Genomic DNA, 25,129 nt, shown 5'->3' on the forward strand with positions numbered 1-25,129 from the left:
TAACCTAAGTTTTCCTTCAGCTAATGAACCCTTTATTAATAATAAAAAGTGAGTAATATTAATCAGAAGGAAATAAGGGTGTTTGTGTTTAAAACTTTCAAGATAATAAATTGGTTTTAGGATCACTCAGATACCCCAAAATTTAGTACTATTTCCATGCCTCATAGCAAAACCTAGATGGATTACATTTTTTGGTGGAGGGGGGGTGGGTAAAATATTATTAACAATACCAAGATTCCAGATTAGAACATAAAATGAAGCAAGATTTGGAAGTCTAAATTTTAGTCTTCAGTGCAGATAAATTATATGAAGTAAAATAACCACATCTTGGAGTACAATTTTTTTAAATATTGAGACACAACATATATATGCTGCATAACAATACACATCACAAGTGTGGACTGGATCTTCCAAAGTGAACACTCCTGTGGAGCCAGCATCCAAATGACGAAATAGAACGTTACCATTACAGCAACAGAACTAAGTTCCCAGAGTTGTGCAGCCAATTTTAGAACATTTTCATCACCCCAAAAAGAAATCCCTTGGCCATTAGCAGTCACTCTCGGTTTCTCCGCAGCATCCTTAGGCCCAGGCAACTGACAGTCTACTTTGTTTCTACGGATTTGTCTGTTTTAGATATTTCGTATAAATGGAATCATATAATATGTCATTTTTTGCGACTGGCATCTTTTATTAAGAATAATAAACGTTTTCAAGGTTCATCCATGTTGTAGCATGTTTCATTTCTTTTTTTTTTGCAAAATAATATTCCATAGTATGGATAAGTCACATTTTACTTATTATTCATCAGTTGATAGAATGATATGGGTTGTTCCTACTTTTGGGGTCTTAGGAGTAATGCCCCTGTGAGCATTTCTGTACAAGCACTTCTGTGGAGATAGGTTTTCATTTCTCTTGGGTATATATACATTTTTGCTGGATCATGTGGTAACTCTATGTTTAATTGTTTGAGGAACTGCCAGACTTTTCCAAAGTGACTATGCCATTTTACATTCCCACCAGCAGCAGTTTATAAGAGTTTCCAATTTTCCACATCTTCATCAACACTTATGTGTCTTTTTGATTATAGCCATCCTAGTGGGTGTGAAGCAGTATCTCTTTGTGGTTTTGATTAGTCTTTCCCTAATGGCTGATAATATTGAGCGTCTTTTCATGTACTTATTGATCATTTGTATGTCTTGGAGAAATGCCTATTCATATCCTTTGCCCATTTTTAAATTGGGTTATTATTCTTTTTATTATTAAGTTGTAACAATTCTTTATATATCCTAGATACAAGTCCCTTAATGATTTGCAAACGTTTTCTACAATTCTGTGGGTTGCTTTTTCAATTTCTTGATGGTGTCCCTTGCAGCCCAAAAGTCTTAAATTTTGGTGAAGTCCAGCTTACCAATTTTTTCTTTTGTTGCTTATGCTTTTGCTGTCATATCTAAGAAAACATTGCCTACTTCAAGGTCATGAAGATTCACTCCTGCATTTTCTTCTGAGAGTTTTATGGTTTTAGCTTTTACATTTATGTCTTTGATGCATTTTGAGTTAACTTTTTCATATGGTGGGAGATAAGGATAGATTAAATATTTAAATGTAAAAAGCAAAACCATGAAAGTACTGGATGAAAACATAAGTAAATATTTATTTAATCTTTGGGTAGATTTTCTGTGCATGAAACCAAGGTAGAAAGCATAAAGAAAAAGTGACAGACTGGGCTATATACAAAGGTAAAATTTTTTTGTTTAATCACAAAGATGGAAGGGAAGAGACCTGGGAAGGAATATTGGCCTGAGTACATTTGTTCAAAGCATAAGATTGTGGTAGCTACATGAATTTTAAATCCTAAATCTAGCATAATATTTGAAAAGTAAAATCACATCTAAGCATTCTTATTTATAGCAGGAGTATATTCAAAGATTTGGTTCTTAAGGTGTAAAAATCTTTCACCAGGGTTCTTTATTATTGTTTTTCAGGGAGTAAATTCTCGAAATCCTCGAAGACCTCCACCTAGTTCTGTAAATACAGGAGGCATCACAGAGATCATGGCGGAAGGAGGTGAATTAGAGTTTGTTAAAAGGATCATTCATGACAGTTTACAACTTAAAAAAAGATTAAGGTAAGTTGGTTATTACAACATAGGAATATTTACCCTGTGTGTAACTCCAAAAGAAACCATGTCACTCAGACGAAATGTCATCACAGTGGTCTGAAGAATAAACAAAGATTGCAAAGGTAGTGGATCCTACAATCTGCAAAGACCCTGTTTCTGAGGATACTCTCATGCCTTTAATTGATTTGTGTTTCCTGTAACCATCTCTGCTACACAGATAGAAAAGAGGAAAATAACATATGATTGTATTGCTCCCATTAGTATGGTCCTGTGATGGAACAAAACTGACTCAAATATGGCTTTTGATTAGAAAACAGATGGGTTCAGATATGTCTCATGAACCAGAGTAAATTTGTTGCCTAGTCCTTGAAGCAATTTATGTTCTTGGAATCAGTCTCCCAAACAGTGACAGATGTGAAGACATTGAGCTGTCAAGAACTTAATGAAGGGAAACTGAGATCACTAACCAGTTCCAGAGGAGGGTTAAGGCTATTCCTTTTAAAAGCTAATTATTTTGGACAACACACCTGTCATTAAGCAGCATAAGGTACTCGAAAACAGCTATTTGTCTCGCTTGACTTCTCACCCTGCCACATGTTGTTGAAGTGATGGATAATGTGGTAGTTTAAAACTAAAAGAGATTTCAGCCCTAGGATTTAGCTTTGGGACATAGGGAGGATTTTTTTTTTATTGTGGTAAATACACATAAAATTTACCATCTAAGTTTTTAAAGTGTACAGTTCAGTAAATAGTGTTAAGTACATTCACATTGTTGTATAGTCTCTAGAACTCTTAATTTTGCAAAACTGTAACTTTATACCTGTTAAACAACTCCCCATTCTCCCTTTCCCCTAGCCTGTGGCAGCCACCATTCTACCTTCTATCTCTATAAATCTGACTACTCTAGGTACCTCATATAACTGGAATCATACAGTATTTGTCCTTTTGTGAGTGGCTTATTTCACTTAGCATAATGTTGTCAAGGTTCATCCATGTTGTAGCATGTATTAGGATTTCCTTCCTTTTTAAGGCTGAATAATATTAATAGTCCATTGTGTATACACCACATTTTGTTTATCTGTTCATCCATTGATGGACACTTAGGTTGATTCTACCCTTTGACTGTTGTGAAGAATGCTGTGTGAACATTGATGTATAATATAAATATCTCCTTCAGACCCTGCTTGCAGTTTTTTTGGATGTATACCCAGAAGTGGAATTCCTGGAAAGGGAAGAATCTTTTCCCTTTTTTTTTTTTTTTTTTTTTTTATTTATAGGTGTTTATAGCTGCTTATTTTAGTAAAAGGTCAATTCCCAAATCAGCAGTTATCCTGGTTGGTTAAATGTAAGTTTATTTAAGTATTTGTGGAGAGCAGCTTAATTTACTGGATGGTCTGCTTCTCAGAAAAGTTACACATTGCTAAAGCCAAAGGTTAATGCATCTTGCTTTAAATTGATTTCTTCAAAGACATGTTAGAGTCTCTTGAAGAAGAAAGAAACTAAAGAAACTTGAGTAGAGTCTGAATTAGTAAAATAAACTTGAAGAATATAACAGCACTGAAACGCATATAAAAAGGTAAACAGCCATATGACCATTTCACTGTCTGTTGGCTTTCATGGGAACTATAGTTGGCTCTTCTAGGCTGCAATATTCTTGGAGTTGTTTTTAGAAGGCATTTAAATAGTAAAATTCTATTATTTCCAAAGTCCCATTTGAACTACAGAAACATGTTTTTAAAGGAACACCATTCTAAAGGATAGAAACCAATTCAATATGTTTCATGTCTGCCTGTAGCTGGCTCTGTAGTGACCCCCAAATTGAATGAAAGGTGTAAGTTTGCTAGGAAAGATAAATTGCAAGAGCCCATCATGTCTCTGGAGAGTTGACCATTTTGAGCTTGGCATCATTTATGGGAAATATTACCCAGTTGTGATTTATTCAAAAATGGGTTTTTTTCATTGTTCTGTGAACATCTAAATAGATAGATAAATAACTGGGTTCAACTGTCTGCTCTGTTAGGACTCAGGTAGGTTGAGAGGGAAGATAAAAGAACAAGGGAGGAAATGAAGTAATTTTTACTGAAAAGAGAGTAGAGCAATGTTTTGTGAAAGAGTATTGCTTGAGAATACTGTTTTCAATTTCACATCCTACTATAATTAACATTTGTAGATATTATCAGTTTGTGTCCTCATGTGTATTTTTGTAGTTGACATCATAATGTTTATACCAAATACGAGTTATATGGGACTCAGAATGCTGTGAAAATTGCTTATTGGAAGCTCTAAGGAAACCAGAGATTAAAAACAAGTACTTTAACCCTACCATCTGTTTCTTATCCCTCTGAAATGTTTTTCTTCTTGTCCCTAAAGAAACTAAGCAGAATTTGTAACATGATGGGGTGAAGTAAGTTAAATTTGTTGGACTGATCTCAGGATGGTGCCTCACCTCCCCTTCAAGATCATGTCTCACCTAAGTCATGCTCAGCAGCTATTACAATTTTGTTTTGTATCTTAAGGAATTTTGCAGCTGGAAGGACCCTGGGAGGTAAAGTTATTCAACTTCGTAGTTTTACAGATTAGAAACTTCAAACCCAGATCTCCTGATTCTAGTCCAGTGATCTTTTCACCACCCCTTGTAGCTGCTGCAGCTCTGAGGTGCAGTTGGATTTCCAAATCAACAGCCTTTCTAGCATTGATGAAGATTTACAAGTGCTTGTCACCATTACTTTGGCTTTTTGTATCTGTGACTTTAGTTTACTTACTAGCATTTGAAGGGGGAGATTCACCCATCTGATCTTCTAGATAAATTACCAGACTTTATTGAACTCCTCATGGCCTGACTTCCACTGTCGTCGTTGGTTATTAGTTCCGTAGCTGATGCCTTCATAGCAGTAATTTTATGATTTTTCTAGGAACCAAAGGTCTGTATTTTATAAAGCACCAACTCGATACTGGTTTTACCCATTCTCTTTCTTTTTGCCTTTTCCTTTCTGATCCCTACTCCCTTCCAGATGATGGATACTTCTTGGATTTGGGTAGAATCCATATTTTTGGGGATGGGCAGTAAGTTTAATAAATCAGGGCCCTTGAAGGTGATTCTTTGACTTATGATTAAAATTTTGTTTTTTTCTTGGTAACACGGGATGATAGTAGTTACCTCATAGGGTGGTTATAGAATTAAATGAATACATATTTAATATAATTAATAATAGTGACTATTAGTGTCATTTTAACTCTGGACTATTCTAGGAGACTGCAACATGCTGTGAAATGTTATCTTAAACAGCATAACCACATTTATAGGAAACTAGAAAATGGAAAAACATTGATCCCAGCACTCTGACAAAACCGTTAGCTTATTTGGGGTGCATTTCCAATCAATTCCTTTCGTTTTTTTATTCTTGTGGTTGCTACCATGAATACAAAGAATTTTATCTTCTGTTTTTGATTTTAACTTTACTTTTTTCATTCCTTCCTTTCTTTGTAGTTAATGGTATGCATAGCAATGATTTTTAAATAGCCTGACAATAGTCCGTAATTAACTGATTCCTTATTTTTGGACATTAGATTTCTTATTTTCACTATTGCAAAGAATGTACCATTTCGCTTGTTTCTTACTGAACTACCATCTTTTGAGATTATTATGAATGGCTATCTTTGACCTCTGGTTTCATCTTTTCTTGGTTTTTGTTTTTGAGATGGAGTCTTGCTCGGTCACCTGGGCTAAAGTGCAGTGACGTTTTCATAGCTCACTGCAACCTCTAACTCCTGGGCTCAAGTAATTTTCCTGCCTCAGCCTCCCAAGTAGCTATTTTTTGTAGAGACACGGGGTCTCGTTCTTGCTCAGGCTGGTCTTGAACTCCTGGCTTCAAGAGATCCTCCTGCCTCGGCCGCCCAAAGTGCTATGGTTACAGGCATGAGCCATCGAGCCCAGCCTGGTTTCATCTTTGATTGGGACCCAAAGTAGGGTTGCAAATCCATAAAGGTGTTTTGGAATATCATTATAAAGAAATGTGCCCCATTTGTCTTGGGAGACAAATGGTATACCAGCCTGTTCTTTAGGTAGCATAGCATTTTTACAATTAAAACATGAAGGAATATTTACCAGTGTGAGCTCCACAGGGAGCAGATGTTGCTATTTTGATTTTTCCTTGTAGGAAGAAGAAGGATAAACAGCCTGAAAGATAAGGGGCTACGTTATTATTTTTTCAATGAATTAGGTTATGTGCACTTCATCATTTTAACTTAGAGTATCATGCTTAGTTTAATTCCCTTTGAAGTTTGCTATGGCAGAGTCTCGTTGATTGGTGTCTGCTCTAAGGCCTTGGGAGAAAAGGAGAAAAGGTTGGATCTAGTAGCTCTTTCCATGATGAGCTAGCTGTATCAACTTTTTTTTTTTTTTTTTCTTTTTTTGGAGACAGGGTCTCTCTCTGTTGCCCAGGGCTCAAGTGACCCTCCTGCCTCAGCCTCCCAAAGTGCTGGTGTTACAGGTGTGAACCACTATACCCAGCCTAGCTGTATCCCTCTACAAGAGGTAGTCACTGGTTGATTCTACTTTAGGGGGTCATAGAAGAGAGTTCTTAAAATCAATAATCATGTATTTTCAGTCAATTAAGCAATCTAAAAAGGAATAACATAGAATTAAAAGCCTTTGTTCTACTTGCTTGTTACAATGTAGTGTTTCTTACCATATAAAAATGTCTGTGAATAACAAAAGTCACTTATAATTTATAAGAACATAGGGTAAAAGTTTATTTTTAGCCATGAAGATTTGGAGCTTATGATAGTTTAGTAAATTTTGAGATCAGGGAGGTACTAGAGTGCTTTGGTGAATAGGGGCATTTATCCTGGTTAGTTATTTATTAGAGGCAGCAAAGTGTTGGCTTCTACTAGGTAGAGAAATTTTTAGAGTAGGATTATAGTTGCTTATACCCCAAACCTCTGCTTTTATCTGTTTTTCTGTATTATGCTTCAGTTTAAGATATGGTTTAAAAAGTTTCTAAATAACCATTCCCCACTAAAACGAACCAGAGTTCCTTGGAGAAATCATTAACTCCAGTGCTGAGTCAGGGTAAATATAAGATGAGCCTGGAATATCTTGTAGTACCAGAAAGTAATGAAATGCTCAAAAATGACATGTCAAAAGAACATAGAGCCAGCTTAAGCCAAATCTGGGACAATATGAGTTTCAAAATGAATAATGACAACAATGGTTTATAACCTATTGAATAAAATTCATAAATGAAATACATAAGAGGGGTAGAGTGAATGCCAATAAATAAATATAGAGAGAATAATAAAGTTAGAAAAATCACCATTTTGCAGCATCATACTAATAATTGATTCATGGGAGAATCAACAGTGGAAAGTTTTAAGAAGAACCAGGATAATTACCTGGTTTCAAACTATTTCCCCACAGATTACTTATAATTACAAAGAGAAATGTGGGAACTTTATGGTGGAGAAACTGAGGGGGCACCACTGTGACCAGGTGATAGTCACCTGATGCGATATACCTAGAAGGACACAGTGGCACCTCTGTGCTGTTCGCACCAAAAACGTGCTGAGTCTAATGATGTGGAAACTTCAGACAAACCAAATTGAGGGATTTTGTAAAACAGTTCTTCACAAATATTAAGGTCATGAACATAAGACTGAGGAACTATTCCAGATTGAAGGAACTGAAGAGACATGACAAGTAAATGAAGTGTACAATCTTAGATTGGCTCTTGCGTTAGGGGAGAAAACTGGGACAATTGGTGAAATTTCCATGTAGAGTATATTCCAGTTGATAGTATTGAATACGTGTTAAATTTTTACCAGTTTGATAATTGTTCTCTGGTTACAAGAGAGAATGCCCTTGTTTTTAAAATGTACACAACAAAATATTAGGGTTGACGGGCATGATGATGTCCGTAGCTAATTCTCAAACAGTTTAGAAAAAAAACACACAGAACAAAGCAAATAGGGGAAGATATTAATTGGTGAATCTGGGTGAAGGAGATACTAGAGTCGTTTGTACTGGTCTTGCAGTTCTTCTGAAAGTTTGAAGTTATTTCAAAATAATTTTTCTTGAAACCTGTCATCTCAGAGGAATTCCTAAATGTTGTAATGAATTGAGTGCTACTTTCATCATTAAAATAGTGTAATGGATTCAAAGTCTCTTGGGTAACTAAATCTTCCTTTTGTTCATTTTTTTTTTCACTTGCATTTTGATTAGTTGTCACAAGATGCCTGTTGAGTAGCTAGGATCTAGTGGTAAGCATTTTTTAAATGTGCAGCTAAAATAGGATTTTTAACACATCCAGTGACTTCTGCTTTTTCTATAAGAAATAATAACTTGGTGAAAACATTAAGTATGTTGAGATTAAATATTAAAAGATTTATAATATCATATTGAGCTTAATGCAAAGGTTAAAAGAAATGTGAAGCTGGGTGTGGTGGCTCAAGCCTATAATCCTAGCACTTTGGGAGGCCGAGGAGGGAGGATTGATCGCTTGAGCCCAGGAGTTGGAGACCAGCCTGGCAATGTAGTGAGACCCCATCTCTACAAAAAATAGAAAAATTGGCTAGGCATGGTGGTATGTACCTATAGTCCCAGCTACTTGGGAGGCTGAGGCAGGAGGATTGCTGGAGCTCAGGAGTTTGAGGTCGCTGTGGGCTGTGATAACGCCATTGCATTCCAGCCTGAGCAACCAAGTGAGACCCTATCTAGAAAAAAAAGAAAAGAAAAAAAATCAACTCTTCCAAGTTTATGTTAAATATCAGTGACATGTTTACTTTCTAAATATTTGCTTTCCTTCATCTCCTGAAGAATCTTACAGTATCTTTTTCTCCCTCTTCTAGGCCCTTTCTTGGCTTCTAGTAGCACTGATTTATCTAATCTGTTTAGGAATGCTAGTTTTAAAGGAAAAGTGTTAATTAACCTATTTTAAACTGTTACTGAGCACTAATTGCTCCTAATTTCTCTTTCTTCATCTTTTTTCTAACATACCCAAGGCTTTTAATTCCTGATTAATGATTTCTCTATTTATACCATCTTCTTAAAGGGAGCATATTATTTTTGTTCCAAATATTTTAAAGCCACCAAATGAAATTGATTATGCTTAAAATAGATTTACCTGGGGTTTGTTTTTTTTTTAAGTAGTTTAGGTAGAACAATTATTTCTTTGTATTTTCAAAGGGAAAAGGATTGACTAAACTAAAATAGGTGTCATCATCTATTGTTGAACCCACAAACAAGAAAAACTATTTGTGGATGCCCACTGTTTCTAAAGCAATATAATAGTATTTATCATACTTTTAAAATTAACAAGATTTTCATTTATATTATTTAATGTACTAGGTTGAAACATGAGATTGCCAGTCTTCAACAGTTTTCAACCTATAAAAATGGCAATTTTATATAGTTTTAAGCTAATGTGTGATTTTAGAGACTCTTAAGTTCTCTTAGAATTTTAGTCATTTTAAAATCACTTTCATAGTAACTGTTTTGTATATAAACAATTAAATGTTGAATATATATCCCTTAATCTGAAATTTCCCTCTTAAAATAATGTGCAATTAAATGAATTTTGAGTGACAGCAGTAATTGTGACACTTGGTCAGAGCAGGAGACAGGATATATATTGGTAGTGTGACTAAGCTATGTTGTAAAACAAGAAGCAAATATATAAAACATAACTATATTGTTGACTATTCTTGTATGTATATTTGAAAGTATAATGTAAACACATTTATAAATTCGTTTTATTGAGGTAAACTTGAATAGCAGTAAAATTCTACAATTTGGATGAGTTCTGACAAATGTGTATATTACCACCACCATAATCAAGACATAGGCTGCAGTGACTCAAGCCTGTAATCCTAGCACTTTGGGAGGCCGAGACAGGAGGATCACTTGAGGCCAGGAGTTTGGGCAATATACTGAGAACCTGTCTCTGCAAAAGATTTAAAAATTAGCCAGGTGTGGTGGTGCGTGCCTGTAGTTCCAGCTACTCCAGAGGCTGAGACAGGAGGATCACCTGAGCCCAGGAATTTGAGGCTGCTGTGAGCGATGATCACCCCTCTGCACTCCAGCCTAGGTGACAGGGCAAGACATCGTCTCTTAAAAAAAAAAAAAAAGATATACAACATTTCTGTCACCCTAAAAAGTTCCCTGGTGCCCCTCTGCAGTGTGTCCCCACCCACTCTTAGCCATTAGTTGCCATCACAATGGTTTTGCCTATTCTAGACTTTTTAAGTAGAATCATACAAAATGTAAGTTTTTGTGTCTGGCTTCTTTCATGTAGCATATCCTTTTTTTTTTTTTTTTTTTTTTTTTTTGAAACAGGGTCTTGTTCTGTCTCCTGAGCTAGAGTGCAGTTGTTCTGTCTCCTGATCTAGAGTGCAGTTGGCATCATCATAGCTCACTGTAGCCTCCAACTCCTGGGCTCAGCTATCCTCCTGCCTCAGCTTCCTGAGTAGCTGGGACTACAGGTGCCCACTACCATGCCAGGCTAATTTTTCTGTGAGTGAATATGAAGGCCTAGGACATTAGTGTACGCTACTGCAGACTTTATAAACACAGTACACATAAGCTACATTAAACTTATAAAAAATAAAAATAATTGTGCTATGACAGCAACAGCATCACTAGGCAATAGGAATTTTTCAGCTCCATTATAATCTTATGGGACCGCTATCATATATGTCATCCTCCGTTGTTGACTGAAATGTTATGTGGCGGCCCTTGACTGCGTTCATTGTGGAATGATTAAATCAAGCTAATAAACATGTCCCTCACCTCACCTGCTTATCATATTTTGTGGTGAGAACATTTAAAATCTCTTTTAGCAATTTTAAAATATGCAATACATTATTGTTATTAACTGTAGTCACTATGCTATGTAATAGATCATTAAAACTTATTTCTCTTGTCTAACTGGAACTTTGTACCCTTTTACCAACATCTTCCCTTTCCCCTCCTTGTTAAGGATTTTTATATCTTATGTTCATGAAGGCTACTTACTGGCCCATAGTTTTCTTAGAATGTCTTTGTATTTGTCAGTGTAATTAATGTTGGCCTCAAAAATGCATTGGGAAGTGTTCCTTCCTCTTAAAATTTTTGGAAGAGTTTGTATACAGTTGGTATTATTTCTTCCTTAAATATTTACTAGAATTCACCAATGAAGTGACTTGGGTCTGGAAGGGTTTTAATATAAATTCAATTTCTTTGATTGATATAGAACTATTCAAGTTATCTATTTCTTAGCAAGCTTTGGTAGTTTGTGTTTTTTAAGAAATTTGTTTCATCTAAGTTGTGAAATTTATTGGCAAAAAGTTATTCATAAATATTCTCTTCTCACCCTTTTAATGTCTGTAGGATCTGTGGTGATGTCCCCTCTTTCAAGCCTGTTATTGATAATTTATATCTTCTCTCTTTTTTTGACTTCAAAAAAATTTGTTTTCGAAGAACCAGCTCTTGGTTTCATTATTCTTCTTCATTGTTTGTTATTGTTGTTTTCTCTTTCATTGGTTTCTGCTCTGATCTTTATTTTTTCCTTTCTTCTTACTTGGGTTTAGTTTGCTGTTGTTAATTTGCTTTACAAATCTTAACCGCCTCAGCTTCTCTGTCTGAACTTCGATCTCTGTCTCATCAATTCAGCAAGACTGTTGGGTTATGTTTGAATTTCTTTTCCCTGCACTGCAGCCTGAAAATTTCCTTCAAGCAGTAAGCTTTGGCAGTTGTAGGGCTCACCTTATTTGTTTCTGTCTCTGAGATCATAGAACAATAAGAAATAAATTCTATCACTTTACCTTTTAACCAGTTCACTCCACACTCTCTCTTCTGGATTTGTATTTACTGTAGAACAAATTGATACCATGATCTGCAGGAACTCTAATGCATTATCTATCTTTGAATTACTTGCAGGTGGGATCATCTCACAACCACAGGTTCATGCTGGATTTTATTAGTTCTCTTAGTATGGTGTAGGGGGTGTTTATACACATTTTTGTTGTTGTTACTGACTAATTTCTGTTCTAGAGCTAAATGGCCTTCAGTGACAGATGAGACCTCTCTCTTTCACTCTCTTTGCAAATATATACAGCCCTGAAGTGTTGGAGGGGCTAAGTGGATTTTTGGTTTTTTTAAGTTATTTTGGGCTTGTGTTCCATCACTCGATTCAGTCTTTGTCTAAATACATCATGTGCAATTCTTGTTATTGTCACTTGTAACTTAATGTTTGTTTGCTCCTGTTCTCAGCTTGTTCACTGGAGTAATGCTGAGTTTGAAACAAGTTTACTTGCCTGATTTTGTTTTGTAGGTGGTATAGCTGTATGCTAGGGAAGAAATGCAGCCTGGCACCTCTGAAGGAAGAGCTTCGCATACAAGGGGTGAGGCTTTGTCGTTACTGTTCTGCTGTATCTACTTTTGATGGCAGTTTTGGTGTAGAATTTTCCTTTGTAACCTGAAACTCTAAATGTGATGTTGTTTTGTTTTTTCCTTGTTTTTTAAAGTCTGTAATTTTAGGGGAAAAAGGGACTTTTTGTAGATTATTAAAACAAGGTCATCTTTGACAATTAAAACAAAAAAGAGGTGGAGGAAAATAGGATGGGTAGGATGTCAGAGAAAAACCAGAAATCAGAAAACCTGATGTCTACCACTGTGCCTTTCATCTGACTCCTTTATCGATGCAGAACTGAAGGCCAGATAGGCAAAGGGGCTTGTTCCGGGCCACACGGCTAGTTATGAAAGAACAGCTAGAACCAGAACACAATGTCAGGCCATCGTGCTTCCCACTAGGTGACAGTCCGCACGAGTACAGCCTTCTGCTCCTGTTTTGAAAGGCAAGTCACAAATACTTCCCTGACCACTTCCCTCCCAGTTTATGGTGTTTGGCACGAGTAAGATGACTTTTCAGCAAAAGGGGTCGGGTGCGGCTCAGTAGCTGAAACCAAGCTCTGATCTCTGGTTTCCCTCTGACATTCTACTCATTCTGTTTTCCCCACAACACCATTTCTTTGGTAAGTTGTAAAAGCTACAAAGTAGTTCCTTTTTCTTTTCTAAAATCTGACAGATAAAAGGGAGATTGCACAGCTGTGTCTAGCCAGGCTTTGGTTGGCTCTCTTTCTTAAAAAAGAAAACCAAAAGACCAGTTGAATCATTTTACAAATGATGCTCTGAAGAGCTGTGTTTTAGGTGTTTCAAATATTTGAACCTTCAAGCCAGATCTGTAAATTCTCTCTAATGTTTTATGGAAGGAAAAAAAAGACAACTTTGTTGAGATATAATGTATTCATTCATTATTAGGCAGCTGTGTTTAACTGGTTTTTGATAATAGTGTTTGTAAGCTGATTATAAAGAAAGACCAACAGATATTTAACAGAGGCAGGGGCCAGAAACATATTGGTAGAATGACGTCAGTTTGACGAGATGCCATGTTTGTCGGTTTCAGGTTCCTAAAGTCACCTACACTGAATTCTGTCAAGGTCGAACAATGAGATGGGCCTTAGCGTGGAGTTTTTATGATGATGTAACAGTACCAGTAAGTAGAGACTTTGCCTCAGCTTCCCCAAATGCCAGCACTTGGTGGGTTTTAGTGGGTCATAAATGAACCAAATCTGTATTGTCTTGTTTTGCTCAAGTGTGGCCTAAATGCTTATGTCAAAATGGAAAGTGGTTGTAACCAAGACAGGGTCCTGGAAGGCTGGCAGTGGTGCCTGTGGAGCCTTCCCGTGAGGGTTTTTGCAACACAGTGATTCTTGCTCAGCAGACAAAAATGCGTCTTTAGGAATTAGAAATTCAGATCATATAACCTGTAGAACACGTTGCGTAATTACTCTGGTGGACATTCCTCAAGAATTGAAGTCTGTTTCTTTTCCTTCCCCACTGCCGCTTTCCTAGAATCGCCGCCTCCTGGGGTTCCTGTGAATTTAGAAGTTGCCTTTTTGGGTTGCGGGCTTTCCATCTGTGATACTTAGGGATCATTCTAGTGAAGGGTTCTAGCTAGGCCGTAAGATTAGCACTAGAATATTAACCATTTTTGAAGCTGGGTGATAGGTCATCTCATTCTCTCTACTTTGTGCATGCTTGAACTTTTTCTGGAATAAAGTTTTTAAAAATGATTTTTTCACAAATGTCTCTTTGTGCTCTGTGCTGCTGTATGTAAAGGAAAAATGCCTCTGAGCTGGCCAAACTGGATGATTTTCTGGGCTGTGCTGAGAGGTGGTGACAGAATGGCATCTGTTTGTTCTCACAGTTCCCTCCCAAGAGTGATTGACTTCCTGTTGCCTGGAGCCTCCTACCTTCAGTTTCTGAACACACTGCTCAGCACGTGTTCCTTCTTGCCATAGTGTTTATGGCGGCCTCGTACCTGTGGCTCCATTTCTCTCTTCTCAGTCCAGATAGCAGGCTTGTTCTGGGTGCTTCTCTCCCAAGGTCTTGGCCCCTGTTGGTCTCTAAAGTCATGCTGAATGTTACTGCGTCTCTGAGTCTCTCTCTCTGCTCTTGTAGGGCAGAAGAATAGAGATGCATGGAGGCACAAGGGGATAATTTACAGATCTACCTTGTTTCTGAAAACTTGAGCTCAAATTTGAGACTGAGCCTGTCCTTCCTCCACTCTGCAGCTAGGTGTGCTGCTGGGCTAAAATACGCTCCCCAGTGCCGTTTGAACGGCCTTCCCCATGGAAGCCTAGACTCCTGGACAGTGCAGTAGGGTGTTTGGAGGTCTGTTTGAATTAGTCACTGAGGCCAGGCGCGGTGGCTCACACCTGTAATCCTAGCACTCTGGGAGGCCGAGGTGGGCGGATCATTTGAGCTCAGGAGTTCGAGACCAGCCTGAGCAAGAGTGAGACCCCCGTCTCTACTAAAAAAATAGAAAGAAATTATATGGATAGCTAAAAACATACATAGAAAAATTAGCCGGGCATGGTGGCACATGCCTGTAGTCCTAGCTACTCGGAAGGCTAAGGCAGGAGGATCGCTTGAGCCCAGGTGTTTGAGGTTGCTGTGAGCTGGGCTGACGCCATGGCACTCTAGTCTGGGCAACAGAGTGACACTCTGTCTCAAAAAAAAAAAAAAAAAAAGGAATTAGTTACTGGTTAAAAAGATGCTCCTTTTTTGACGACCCCACCCCTACCCCCGCCGCCGCCACCCTGAAGAATTATTCTTTTCGTCATCTTCTGGTTACCAGGCTTTCACACCAAGTGGTTAAAATCATTAGTAAATGCCCTATGTTATCCCCATACAGACTCTAACAGCTGCAGGAAAGTAGAACAGCACCTGCTTCCAAATGCTTTCTGCTTAACCTGCTTCCCACATTTGTTGGCGCTGCAGGTGGAAGAGCTGATAATGAGCCCTGGCGCTCCCCACGCCAGCTCAGAGAGTAGAATCACCCTGGCCCTCTTGGATTAGTAGCCATGTCAGATCCAAGTATCAAAGGGCACTGTGTTTCTGTGTTTAAAAAATCAACTTATTTTGGAAAGGAACCCTGAAGCCACCCTGCCTCCCTCTTTTAGAACATCCTTCCGTCCTGTTCATAGTTTTCAACCATCAAAGAATGCCTCTTGCTAAGGGCCTCAGATTTCTCCCTTGCTAGAGTATTGCTCCCTCCCCACCACTACCCCCAACCCAAGCCGTTTATAATGCATTCCCAAGTGTTCCATTAGATGTACTTAAACTGCTACAGGAACAGTGGCAATTTCTGATTTGTAGTAACCCAGCAACAGTTTCTTAGTACTGGTGCCCTTGATCAGCAACTGCTTTCCCTGGAGGTAGTCCCAGGAAGCTCATGAGGTTTTTTATTTGGCCGTCCTATTGATTCTCCTCCCCACCCCTGCTTTTTCCGAAAAAATCACCTGGCTTTCCCTCTCTTGCTCCTCTTGGCGCCGAGGCAGGAGGAGGATGCTGTTTGAGACAAGGAATAGAGCTAGTTAAGCAGAAATACTGACCTACTTCCCCACCCCCACTCCCGCCATTTTCGGGTAAATGTGCAAGTTACTATGGCAACTTCTGTTTTCACTTATCTTAGGCCTACTGACTCGTTTCTGTTGGTGCTGAATGCTGAAAAATTCTAATTCACTGGTGATTCAAGTGCCTACACTAAGCCCATTGCTGTTGTCTGGATTTATTTTAGCAGCAAAAAGACGGGTCCTAGTGTTGATAGAATTTCTGTACCATCATTTCTGACTGACGATGAATAGAGGGAAGCGTATTGTGAGGACTGTTCTTTATAGAATTCTACCAAGCCACTTAGAAAGCCTCTTTGTTCCAATTTTCCTCTAATTGCTCTAGGCGTTATTTTAGCTTTGCTTTGGTTTGCTTTGAGGAAGTTTGACATTTGTTAAAATAAAAAGGAAAAAAAATGTGGCTTCGGTACATTGTGCACTCTTGGTATAAGCATTGCTCAGGGACTCTGGTTTCAAAAAGTATCCCCTTGCTCTCTAGGCATTTGCTTTAAACCTGGGACTTTCCTGTCTAGGGAATAATGACTGGAGGGCTTTTTGGAGAGCTGGTGGAGGGAGAGGTCAAATTAACTAGGTAACTGTGTGTGGAGGTGGGGAGCTAGGGGTCTCCTGACAGTGCTCTACTTCCTGCCCCATAGGTTTTCTTTTCTTTTCTTTTTCTTTTTTTTTTTGACAGAGTCTTGTTCTGTCACCTGGGCTAGAGTGCAGTGGTGTCAACCTAGCTCACAGCAACCTCAAACTCCTGGGCTCAAGTGACCCTCCTGCCTCAGCCTCCCAAGTAGCTGAGACTATAAGAGTGCACCTCCATGCACTGCTAATTTTTCTATTTTTAGTAGAGACAGGATCTCACTCTTGCTCAGGCTGGGCTTGAACTCCTGAGCTTAAGCGATCCTCCTGCCTCAGCCTCTCAGAGTGCTAGGATTAGAGGCATGAGCCACCGTGCCCAACCTCCTTAGGTTTTCAAGCTGGTTCCAGATAGCTGAGGGGTTCAGTGTAGGTGCCCCAGGAGTTGCCAGTTGGCAGCAGACATTAGGTTGGTACTTCAGGCCTCATGTTCATTTTAACCAGAGCTGATCTGCTCTTATCAATTTTATGTATTGATTTTATTTGTTGAAAGGGTTAGGAAATGGTTTGAAAACTAGCACTATACTAGGTTGTGCATTGTGTGAGAAAACAGATGTGATGATTAGGAAGCTGAGTTCTTGAGCAAAACCAAAGCTAAGGACCCTCCTCTTAGTTACTTCTCTTAGGAAATGTGATCTTCCTCGTGATAACAACAAATAAGACATTGTTTTCTATCCCCTACAATGATTAGTTTTACGGGAAAGAAAATCACACATGAAACAATTGATACACAATTAATTGTGTCTGTTAGATGATAGAAGAGGCTTGGGAAAAAACCTGCAAAATCGTGTATGAATAAGTGCTGAGATGACTAGTGGGGCAGGATGGTCAGCAGTTCAGACAGGGAATGGCTTGGGCTGGGCCAGGCAGAGACAACTTTATAGAGGAGGCATTGTCAATGTGTGACTCGTGGTAGCTGGTGCTTCATAAATATTTGTTGAATGTTTAAAGGAATGATATAGGACTTGTATTGAGAACAACACCGTGAGCAGGACATCAGTCAGTTTAGTAGATTTGAGGCACTGGATATAGCACTGGATATAATTTTTGTTGTTGTTTGAATGTTTCACACATCTCATCTCATTTTATTTCAGCCTTAGAGCAAGCAAGTGAAGTAGATAGTTTTGTCCCCACTTAATAGTACGGAAACTGAAGGCTCCGAAAAATCAGGTTGGAACTCAGATAAGTCCCATTTCACAGCCTGAGTGCTTGTCATCACTCTTACACTCTGCTCCCCAAGGTGCTGCCCCTTTTCTGGCCTGTCCATAATAACCTGCTCATCCAGGCCCTCATGATCTTGCCTGTGGACCATCCCAACAGCCTCTCCTCTACCAGTCACTTGGATTCATCCTAAGTTCACCACTCTGCTCAAAAACTCCTGAGTGGCAACCCACTGCCAGCAAGATGAAGTAGAGCTCTTCATTTGGCTCCTTGGGCCTCCCGGATCCACCCCTGACTTTCCCATCCATCCTAGTCCTCCCTCCCTGTTCTCCTGACTGTGCTGACTCCTACCGTATTACCCTCTGCAGACTTGCCATGGTGCCAGAGTCAGAGCTGACTTCGTACAGCCTTTGCTCACACCCCGTTCTCTGTCTGGTCCTTCCCTACACTGCAGCCCAGTCTGGTTCCAGCTTCTGCATAAAGCTTTCTTAACCATTCAGCCCACAAAAGTCTCTCCCTTCCTTTGGACTTATATTTGTCTCTTTCAGTTACCTGCACTCCATGTAAACTACTTTATGGTGGCGTTTTGTTTGGCTGTGGCACAGTGTATCAACACCAGAATACATTGCACAGCATGTAGGAAAGGCCTTTTGTGAGCTGGCCCCTTTCTGGCTTTATGTTGAACAGGTTACTTAACTTCTCTAAGTTTCATTTTCTTCGATTGTAAAATGGAGAGTAATAATAATACCTATCACATAGGGTTGTTTTGAGGATTGAATGTACTTAACACAGTACCTGGTATGTAGTAAGTGCTCAGGAAGATATATTGTGTTACCATTTCCCACCATTTCTTCCCCCCGCCCTATATTTGATGCTCCAGTAATGTTGAGCTACCGCTCCTATCCCTCTGCCTGGAGATTTCCTCCTCTGGCCATCACATTCCTCATCCGTCATGTCTTGGTTCAGATACTACCCCCTGTGGAGCTTGCCCTGACCCTAAGCTGGCCTTGATGATCCTCCTCTTCTGTTCACTGCGCTTTGTCCCTACCGCCATTATTGTATCTTTTATGTAGCATCACCCTGGCGTAGCATCTGGGACAGAGGCCCCCAAATAATAATTGTTGAATGAATGGAAATGAAGAAGTCAACGATGGGGTACAGTTGCACCAAAGTACCAGCTCTAGCAGAAAACAGTTACTGACAAACTCCTAGGGCATCAAGGTGGCAAGAAAGACGTTCCCAGGAAGCACTCTGTGCTCATGAAGCCACCTTTTTTCTCTTTAAAATCCATTTGAACTTTGTATTCTATTCCAGAGTATATCTTTCTTTTTACTTTTTAAAATGTAAAATAATTTAATATTGAGTCAAATTGAGAAGATATCCTATATTTGTCATTTGGTTCTATTGTTATTTCTATAGAATATGACAAATAATAAGGTTTCTATACATCATAAAAAGGTTAATTCAATATTTGTATTTTTTAAATTTAGTTTTACCCTTTCTATTCCCAAAAAATGTGTTAAATACATTATTAAATACAGAATTAAATACAATAATAGATTTGTAGGTATTTTATTTTGGTTTTGGCTTCTAATTTTTTTAATTCCTAAAGGAACTCTCCTTTGGAGCATGGAAATTTTGTCAAAATTGCTTTCAGAGCACACATAGCTTATTTGAAATGTTCTCAAACTTTTTTCTTTTTTTTGAGATGGAGTCTCACTCTGTCACGTTAGAATGCCATGGCCTCAGCCACCTAGGCTAGAGTGCCGTAGCGTCAGCCTGGCTCACAGCAGCTGCAAACTCCTGGGCTCAAGTGACCCTCCTGCCTCAGCCTCCCAAGTAGCTGAGACTATAAGAGTGCACCTCCATGCACTGCTAATTTTTCTATTTTTAATAGAGACAGGGTCTCACTCTTGCTCAGGCTGGTTTCAAACTCCTGACCTCAAGCGATCCTCCTGCCTCAGCCTCCCAGAATGCTAGGATTACAGGTGTGAGCCACTGTGCCCAGCCCAAATGTTATGTGAGATAAAATATCTTTGTTCTTTGAAAGTGGGTTTGATTTTTTTTTTTTTAATAGCTAGAAGCCTTTAGAACTATTACAGGGCTTCTTAAAGTATTATAATAAATAATCTTTCAAAGTGACTACTTTAAGGAGATGGCCTTCCCTTGAGTGTGAATATACTGGTTTATTTAAAAGTCAATCTTGGGTTCAGGCGCAGTGGCTGACACCTGTAATCCCAGCACTTTGGTGGGAAGATTGCTTGAGGCCAAGAGTTCAAGACCAGCCTGCGCAACATACCAACTCTGTCTTTATAAAAAAATTTTTTTTAAAAATTAGCCAGGTGTGGTGGCATGCACCTATAGTCCCAGCTACTCAGGAGGCTGAGCCCAGGTGTATTGCTTGAGCCCAGGAGTTTGAGGCCCTGGTGAGCTGCATCATGCCACTGCACTCCAGCCTGGGCAACAGGGAAAGACCCTGTCTCTTAAAAAAAATAAATAAATAAAAATAAAAGTCAACCTTACTGATATGTTTATAACCACAGACATTTTGATTCTTCCCTTAATTTGGAAGTTCCCTGAGGGCAGGAACCTTGTGTTCATTCATGTATTCTGCAGTTTCTTGAATAGTTTGTGATAGTTGGGACTTAGTAAATATTTGCTAAACAGGTGTATTTCCTTATGGCAAATATTTTACAAAATAGGGATAATTTTTCTTTTTTTTTTTTTTTTGAGACAGAGTCTCACTTTGTTGCCCGGGCTAGAGTGAGTGCCATGGCGTCAGCCTAGCTCACAGCAACCTCAAACTCCTGGGCTCAAGCGATCCTACTGCCTCAGCCTCCCGAGTAGCTGGGACTACAGGCACGCGCCACCATGCCCGGCTAATTTTTTCTATATATATTTTAGTTGTCCATATAATTTCTTTCTATTTTTAGTAGAGACGGGGGTCTCACTCTTGCTCAGGCTGGTCTCGAACTCCTGACCTTGAGCGATCCACCCGCCTCGGCCTCCCAGAGTGCTAGGATTACAGGCGTGAGCCACCTCGCCCGGCCGGGATAATTTTTTTAAAAAAGAAAAACCCCATCATCCAAAGATAACCACTGTTAACAGTTTTGATTGTGTACTTCAGGGTTTTCTTCTTTTTTAAAATTTAAATTTCTGAGTAATACATACAGAAGGTTACACATCTGATAGTACAGAAGATTTTATGATTAAAGCACCTAGGCCCCATCTCAACCTCCTCATCCTGTCCCACTCCCTAGAGAAAACACAGTTTAGTGGATTCTGTTTTCCATGGTAATCAGCCTCTTGATTTGTGCTGTCTAAGAGGGTAGCCACTAGCCACATGTGACCCTTTAAAATGAAATAAAAGTTAAAATTCAGTTTCTCAGTCTCACTAGCTATATTTCAAATGTTCAATAGCCACATGTTGCTAGAAGCTACTAAATTGGACAGCACAGAGAACATTTTCATCATCACAGAAAGTGCTGTTGGACAGCACTGCTCTAGATAAAAATATGCTTTTATCTTTATTTATTGATTTATCAATTTTAAATAGTTTTAATTGCCTTAATGCTGTTTCTGTTCACATATATTTTTAGAAATTGTTTAGTCCAATCCCTACTTGAGCATATTTTTAGAAATTTTTTTTAAAAATTGAAATATACAAATAGAAAAGCATGTATCTGTTATAAATGTAAATCTTAAGGACTTATTTGCCAGGAACCCAAATTCCTACTCATGCTCACTCCCCATTACCAACCCTTCTCTCAGTATTCTAACTTCTGTCACCATGGGTTAGTTTTGCCTGTTTGCAGTCTTTAGTATTTGACTTTTTTCATGTAAATTAAGTATATAGGATCCATTCATATGGTTGTGAAGGAGAGTTCATTCATTAGAATAGGATTACAGCATAGTGCCCATCATGTGAATATATTACAACTTATTTACCCCTTCTACTATTTAGAGACATTTGAGTTGTTTCCAGTTTGTGCTATTACAGATAATGTTACTGTGAACATTCTTTTATAATTCTTTTGATATGCATGAATACACATACCTGTCTGTTGTGTATAAACCTAGGGGTAGAACTGCTGGGTTAAGGGGCTGTGAATAGGTTCAGCTTTATTTCCTAAAGACTGGCTTTCCTGAGTGGTCCCAGTTTACATGCAGGAGCATGTGGTAGTATCAGCATACGCTGTACATTACATTCTCACCAACACTGCATGGTCAAACGGTAGTGTCACTGTGTTTTTAATTTGCATTTTCATAATAACTAATGAAACTCAACATCTTTCTAGGTATCTGTTGACTATTCAGATATTCCCTTTCTGTCAGATGTCTAAGTTTCTTGCCTATTTTACTACTGGATTTTTTTAAATTGATTTATGGGCATTTAAAGTATTTTCTGGCTATGAGCCCCCTTATATATGTTGATTATATTTTCTCCCAGCAATACCTTTTGATGAACAAAAAGTTTGTAATTTTAATTTAGCCCCATATACCGGTCTTTTCCTTTATGACTAATGCTTTTCATATCTTCTTTAAGAAATACCTCTCTACCTCCAAGGTCATGATTATATTCTCCTATATTATTTTCTAGAAACTTTATTGTTTGGTTTTTCATGTTCAAGGGACTTTTTTTGTTTTGTTTTGTTTTTGTTTTTTCTTTTTCTTTCTTTTTTTTTTTTAATAGACAGTGTCTTGCTCTGTCACCTAGGCTGGAGTGCCATGGCTGTTTATAGCTCACTGTAACCTCGAACTCCTGAGCTCAAGCAATCCTCCCAACTTAGCTAGGACTAAAGGCACATGCCACCATGTCTGGCTAATTTTTTTTTTGTTCTTTTGAGACAGGGTCTCTCTGTGTTGTCTAGGCTGGAATGCAGCGGTACCATCATAGCTCACTGCAGCCTCAAACTCCTGGGCTCAATCAATCCTCCCACCTCAGCCTCCCAAGTAGCTGGGAGCATAGGTGTGCACCATCACTCCTGGCTTCTGGCTAATTAAAAAACAGATTTTTTTTTTTTTGTAGAGACAGGTGTCTCACTATGTTGCCCAGGCTGGTCTCAAACTCCTGGCCTCAAGCAGTCCTCTCTCCTCAGCCTCCCAAAATGCTGGGATTGCAGGCAAGAGCTACCACATCCAGCCTCAAGGAAATTTTAAGGAAAACTTTTTATTGTAGATAATTTCAAATTTATAAAATGATAGAATACAGTGAACTCCCATTTACATATTACCCGGTTCAGTTATTGAAAACTCATGGTGATTCGTGTTTCTTCTGTACTGTCATGTACTCCCCTCCCTCGCCCTGATTATTCTGAAGCAAATCTCAGACAGTGTATTATTTTATCCATGATGATTTTCATATTGATCTCTAAAAGGTATGTATTCTTTTTTTAAAATAAAAATCATAGCCACAATGCAGTAATCACACATAAAATAATTAACAGTAATTTTTTCATGTCAGCTATCTAATTGATCAAATTTTTGTTTCAAATGTTTTATCAAACTGGCATCTTAATGTATTTTATACATTGTAGTTGGTTGGCGTGTCCTTTAAATTGTTTTTACTCTGTAGTGTTCCCCCTCCTCTCCTTTTCCCTTTCTCCTTCCCTCCCTTGCACTTTATATCTTGAAAACACGGAGATATTTGCCCTATAGAGTTTTTTTTTACATCTGGACTTCTCTGAGTGCATCTCCATGGTGTTAGCATGTTCCTGAGACCCTGTCTCTCCTATAAATTGGTAGTTACATCTAGAAGCTTACATTTTGATTTTTGTTTTTTTGCCCTTGGGGAGTGGGAACAAAACTACCTTCTAGGTGGTGTGTGGTATATTCTACCCTCTGGAGGCGAATAAATGTTAGATTGTGTGTCTTTGTGATGTGAGCAGTCATTGGATCATTGCCTATCCATTAATTTGTTTTTCCTTTTTTAAAATTTATCTATTTTTTTGAGATGGGATCTTACTATATTGCCCGAGCTGGACTGGAACTCCTGGGCTCAAAGAATCTCCCTGCCTCGGCCTCCTGAGTAGCTACAGGTGTATACCACTGCTCCTGACTAGATCCGCTAATTCATTTAGACTTGCAAAATGATGTTCCAAGCCTGTGGTTCCTCCTTCATTTATTAGCTGAGGTACTTCTATAAAGGGAAACTTCCCCTTATGGATTATTTGGTTACCTTGAGTACAGTTTATCTAGTAAAGGCAGTATAGATGCTTCCTTCCTTCCTTCCAGCCTCTGGAGTAGCTGGGATTGCAAGGGCGAGCCACCACACTCATTGCTTGATTCTTTTGCTTTATTTTCCAGTTTTAAAAATAATGAGTTGGTGGTTCCCTAGCAGCTTCTAAAAGTGATCAAAGAGGGTGGTTTGTTTTTTGTTTGGAGAATGTTATGAATCCATGGATTTAAACTTGATTGACATTTTTCAATCCATTGCACTTACTTTCTTCATTGATGTACAGATTATGTCCCATCTTTGGTTATGAAGAATTTATTCAAATTGGCTTCTGAATTTTTTTAATAATATTCATTATAGTCTTTGATAGCTTCCTTGCTTTCTAGTATCACAGGTTGTTCCAGGCTCATATTTTTCCTATCCCAGATCTAGAACCAACCATTTCTTCAAGGAGCTCTGGTTTCATTTTACTGGGAAGTGGTATTTAAAGGTATTTATTTGGGTGCTAGAGATGCTACTGGGTTAGTCATTGTTTCTAGGCCTTTTCAGCAGAGCTAGGAATTATTAATTTTATTATTTTCTTTTTAGAGATAAAATATATTATAAGTAGCCAGGCCCATGCCTCTAATACCAGGTACTCGGGGAGTTTAGGCAGGAAGATCACTTGAGCCCAAGAGGTTGAGACCAGTGTGGGCAATATAGTGAGACCTCATCTCTAAAAAAATAAAAAGTTTTTTCTTTGTATTACTTTTTGTAGAGACAAGTCTCGCTGTGTTGTCCAGAGTGGTCTTGAACTCCTGGCCTCAAGCAGTCCTCCCTCCTTGGCCTTCCAAAGTGCTGGGATCACAGGCGTGAGCCACCTTGCCCAGCCATTTGCAGGTTTTTACTTAACTTCATCAATTGTCCATCTATATCTCCCGTTCAAAAATCTCATGCATGCAGTGGCACATGCCTGTATTCCCAGCTACTTGGGAGGCTGAGGTGGGAGGATCGCTTGAGCCCGGGAGTTCAAGGACAGCCTGGACCACATAGCAAGACCCCATCTAAAAAAAGTAAATAAATAAAAGAATGTCCAACTGGACTGTTATTAAGGAAGCTAC

At 38.6% G+C, this 25,129-nt stretch overlaps 1 protein-coding gene across 1 annotated transcript in view; it reads left to right on the forward strand.

Moving 5' to 3' along the window:
* Nucleotides 1-25,129, forward strand: part of METTL16 (methyltransferase 16, RNA N6-adenosine) — a 67,336-nt gene that overhangs the window by 37,367 nt on the left and 4,840 nt on the right. Inside the window, exons 6-8 of the mRNA XM_069483481.1 lie at nt 1,986-2,128; nt 12,430-12,499; nt 13,561-13,650. Of these exons, the coding sequence (XP_069339582.1) occupies nt 1,986-2,128; nt 12,430-12,499; nt 13,561-13,650 (303 nt within the window). The remainder of the gene's footprint in view (nt 1-1,985; nt 2,129-12,429; nt 12,500-13,560; nt 13,651-25,129) is intronic.

This window comes from Eulemur rufifrons, chromosome 9, assembly GCF_041146395.1.
Source record: "Eulemur rufifrons isolate Redbay chromosome 9, OSU_ERuf_1, whole genome shotgun sequence".
Classification (NCBI taxonomy): Eukaryota; Metazoa; Chordata; class Mammalia; order Primates; family Lemuridae; genus Eulemur; species Eulemur rufifrons.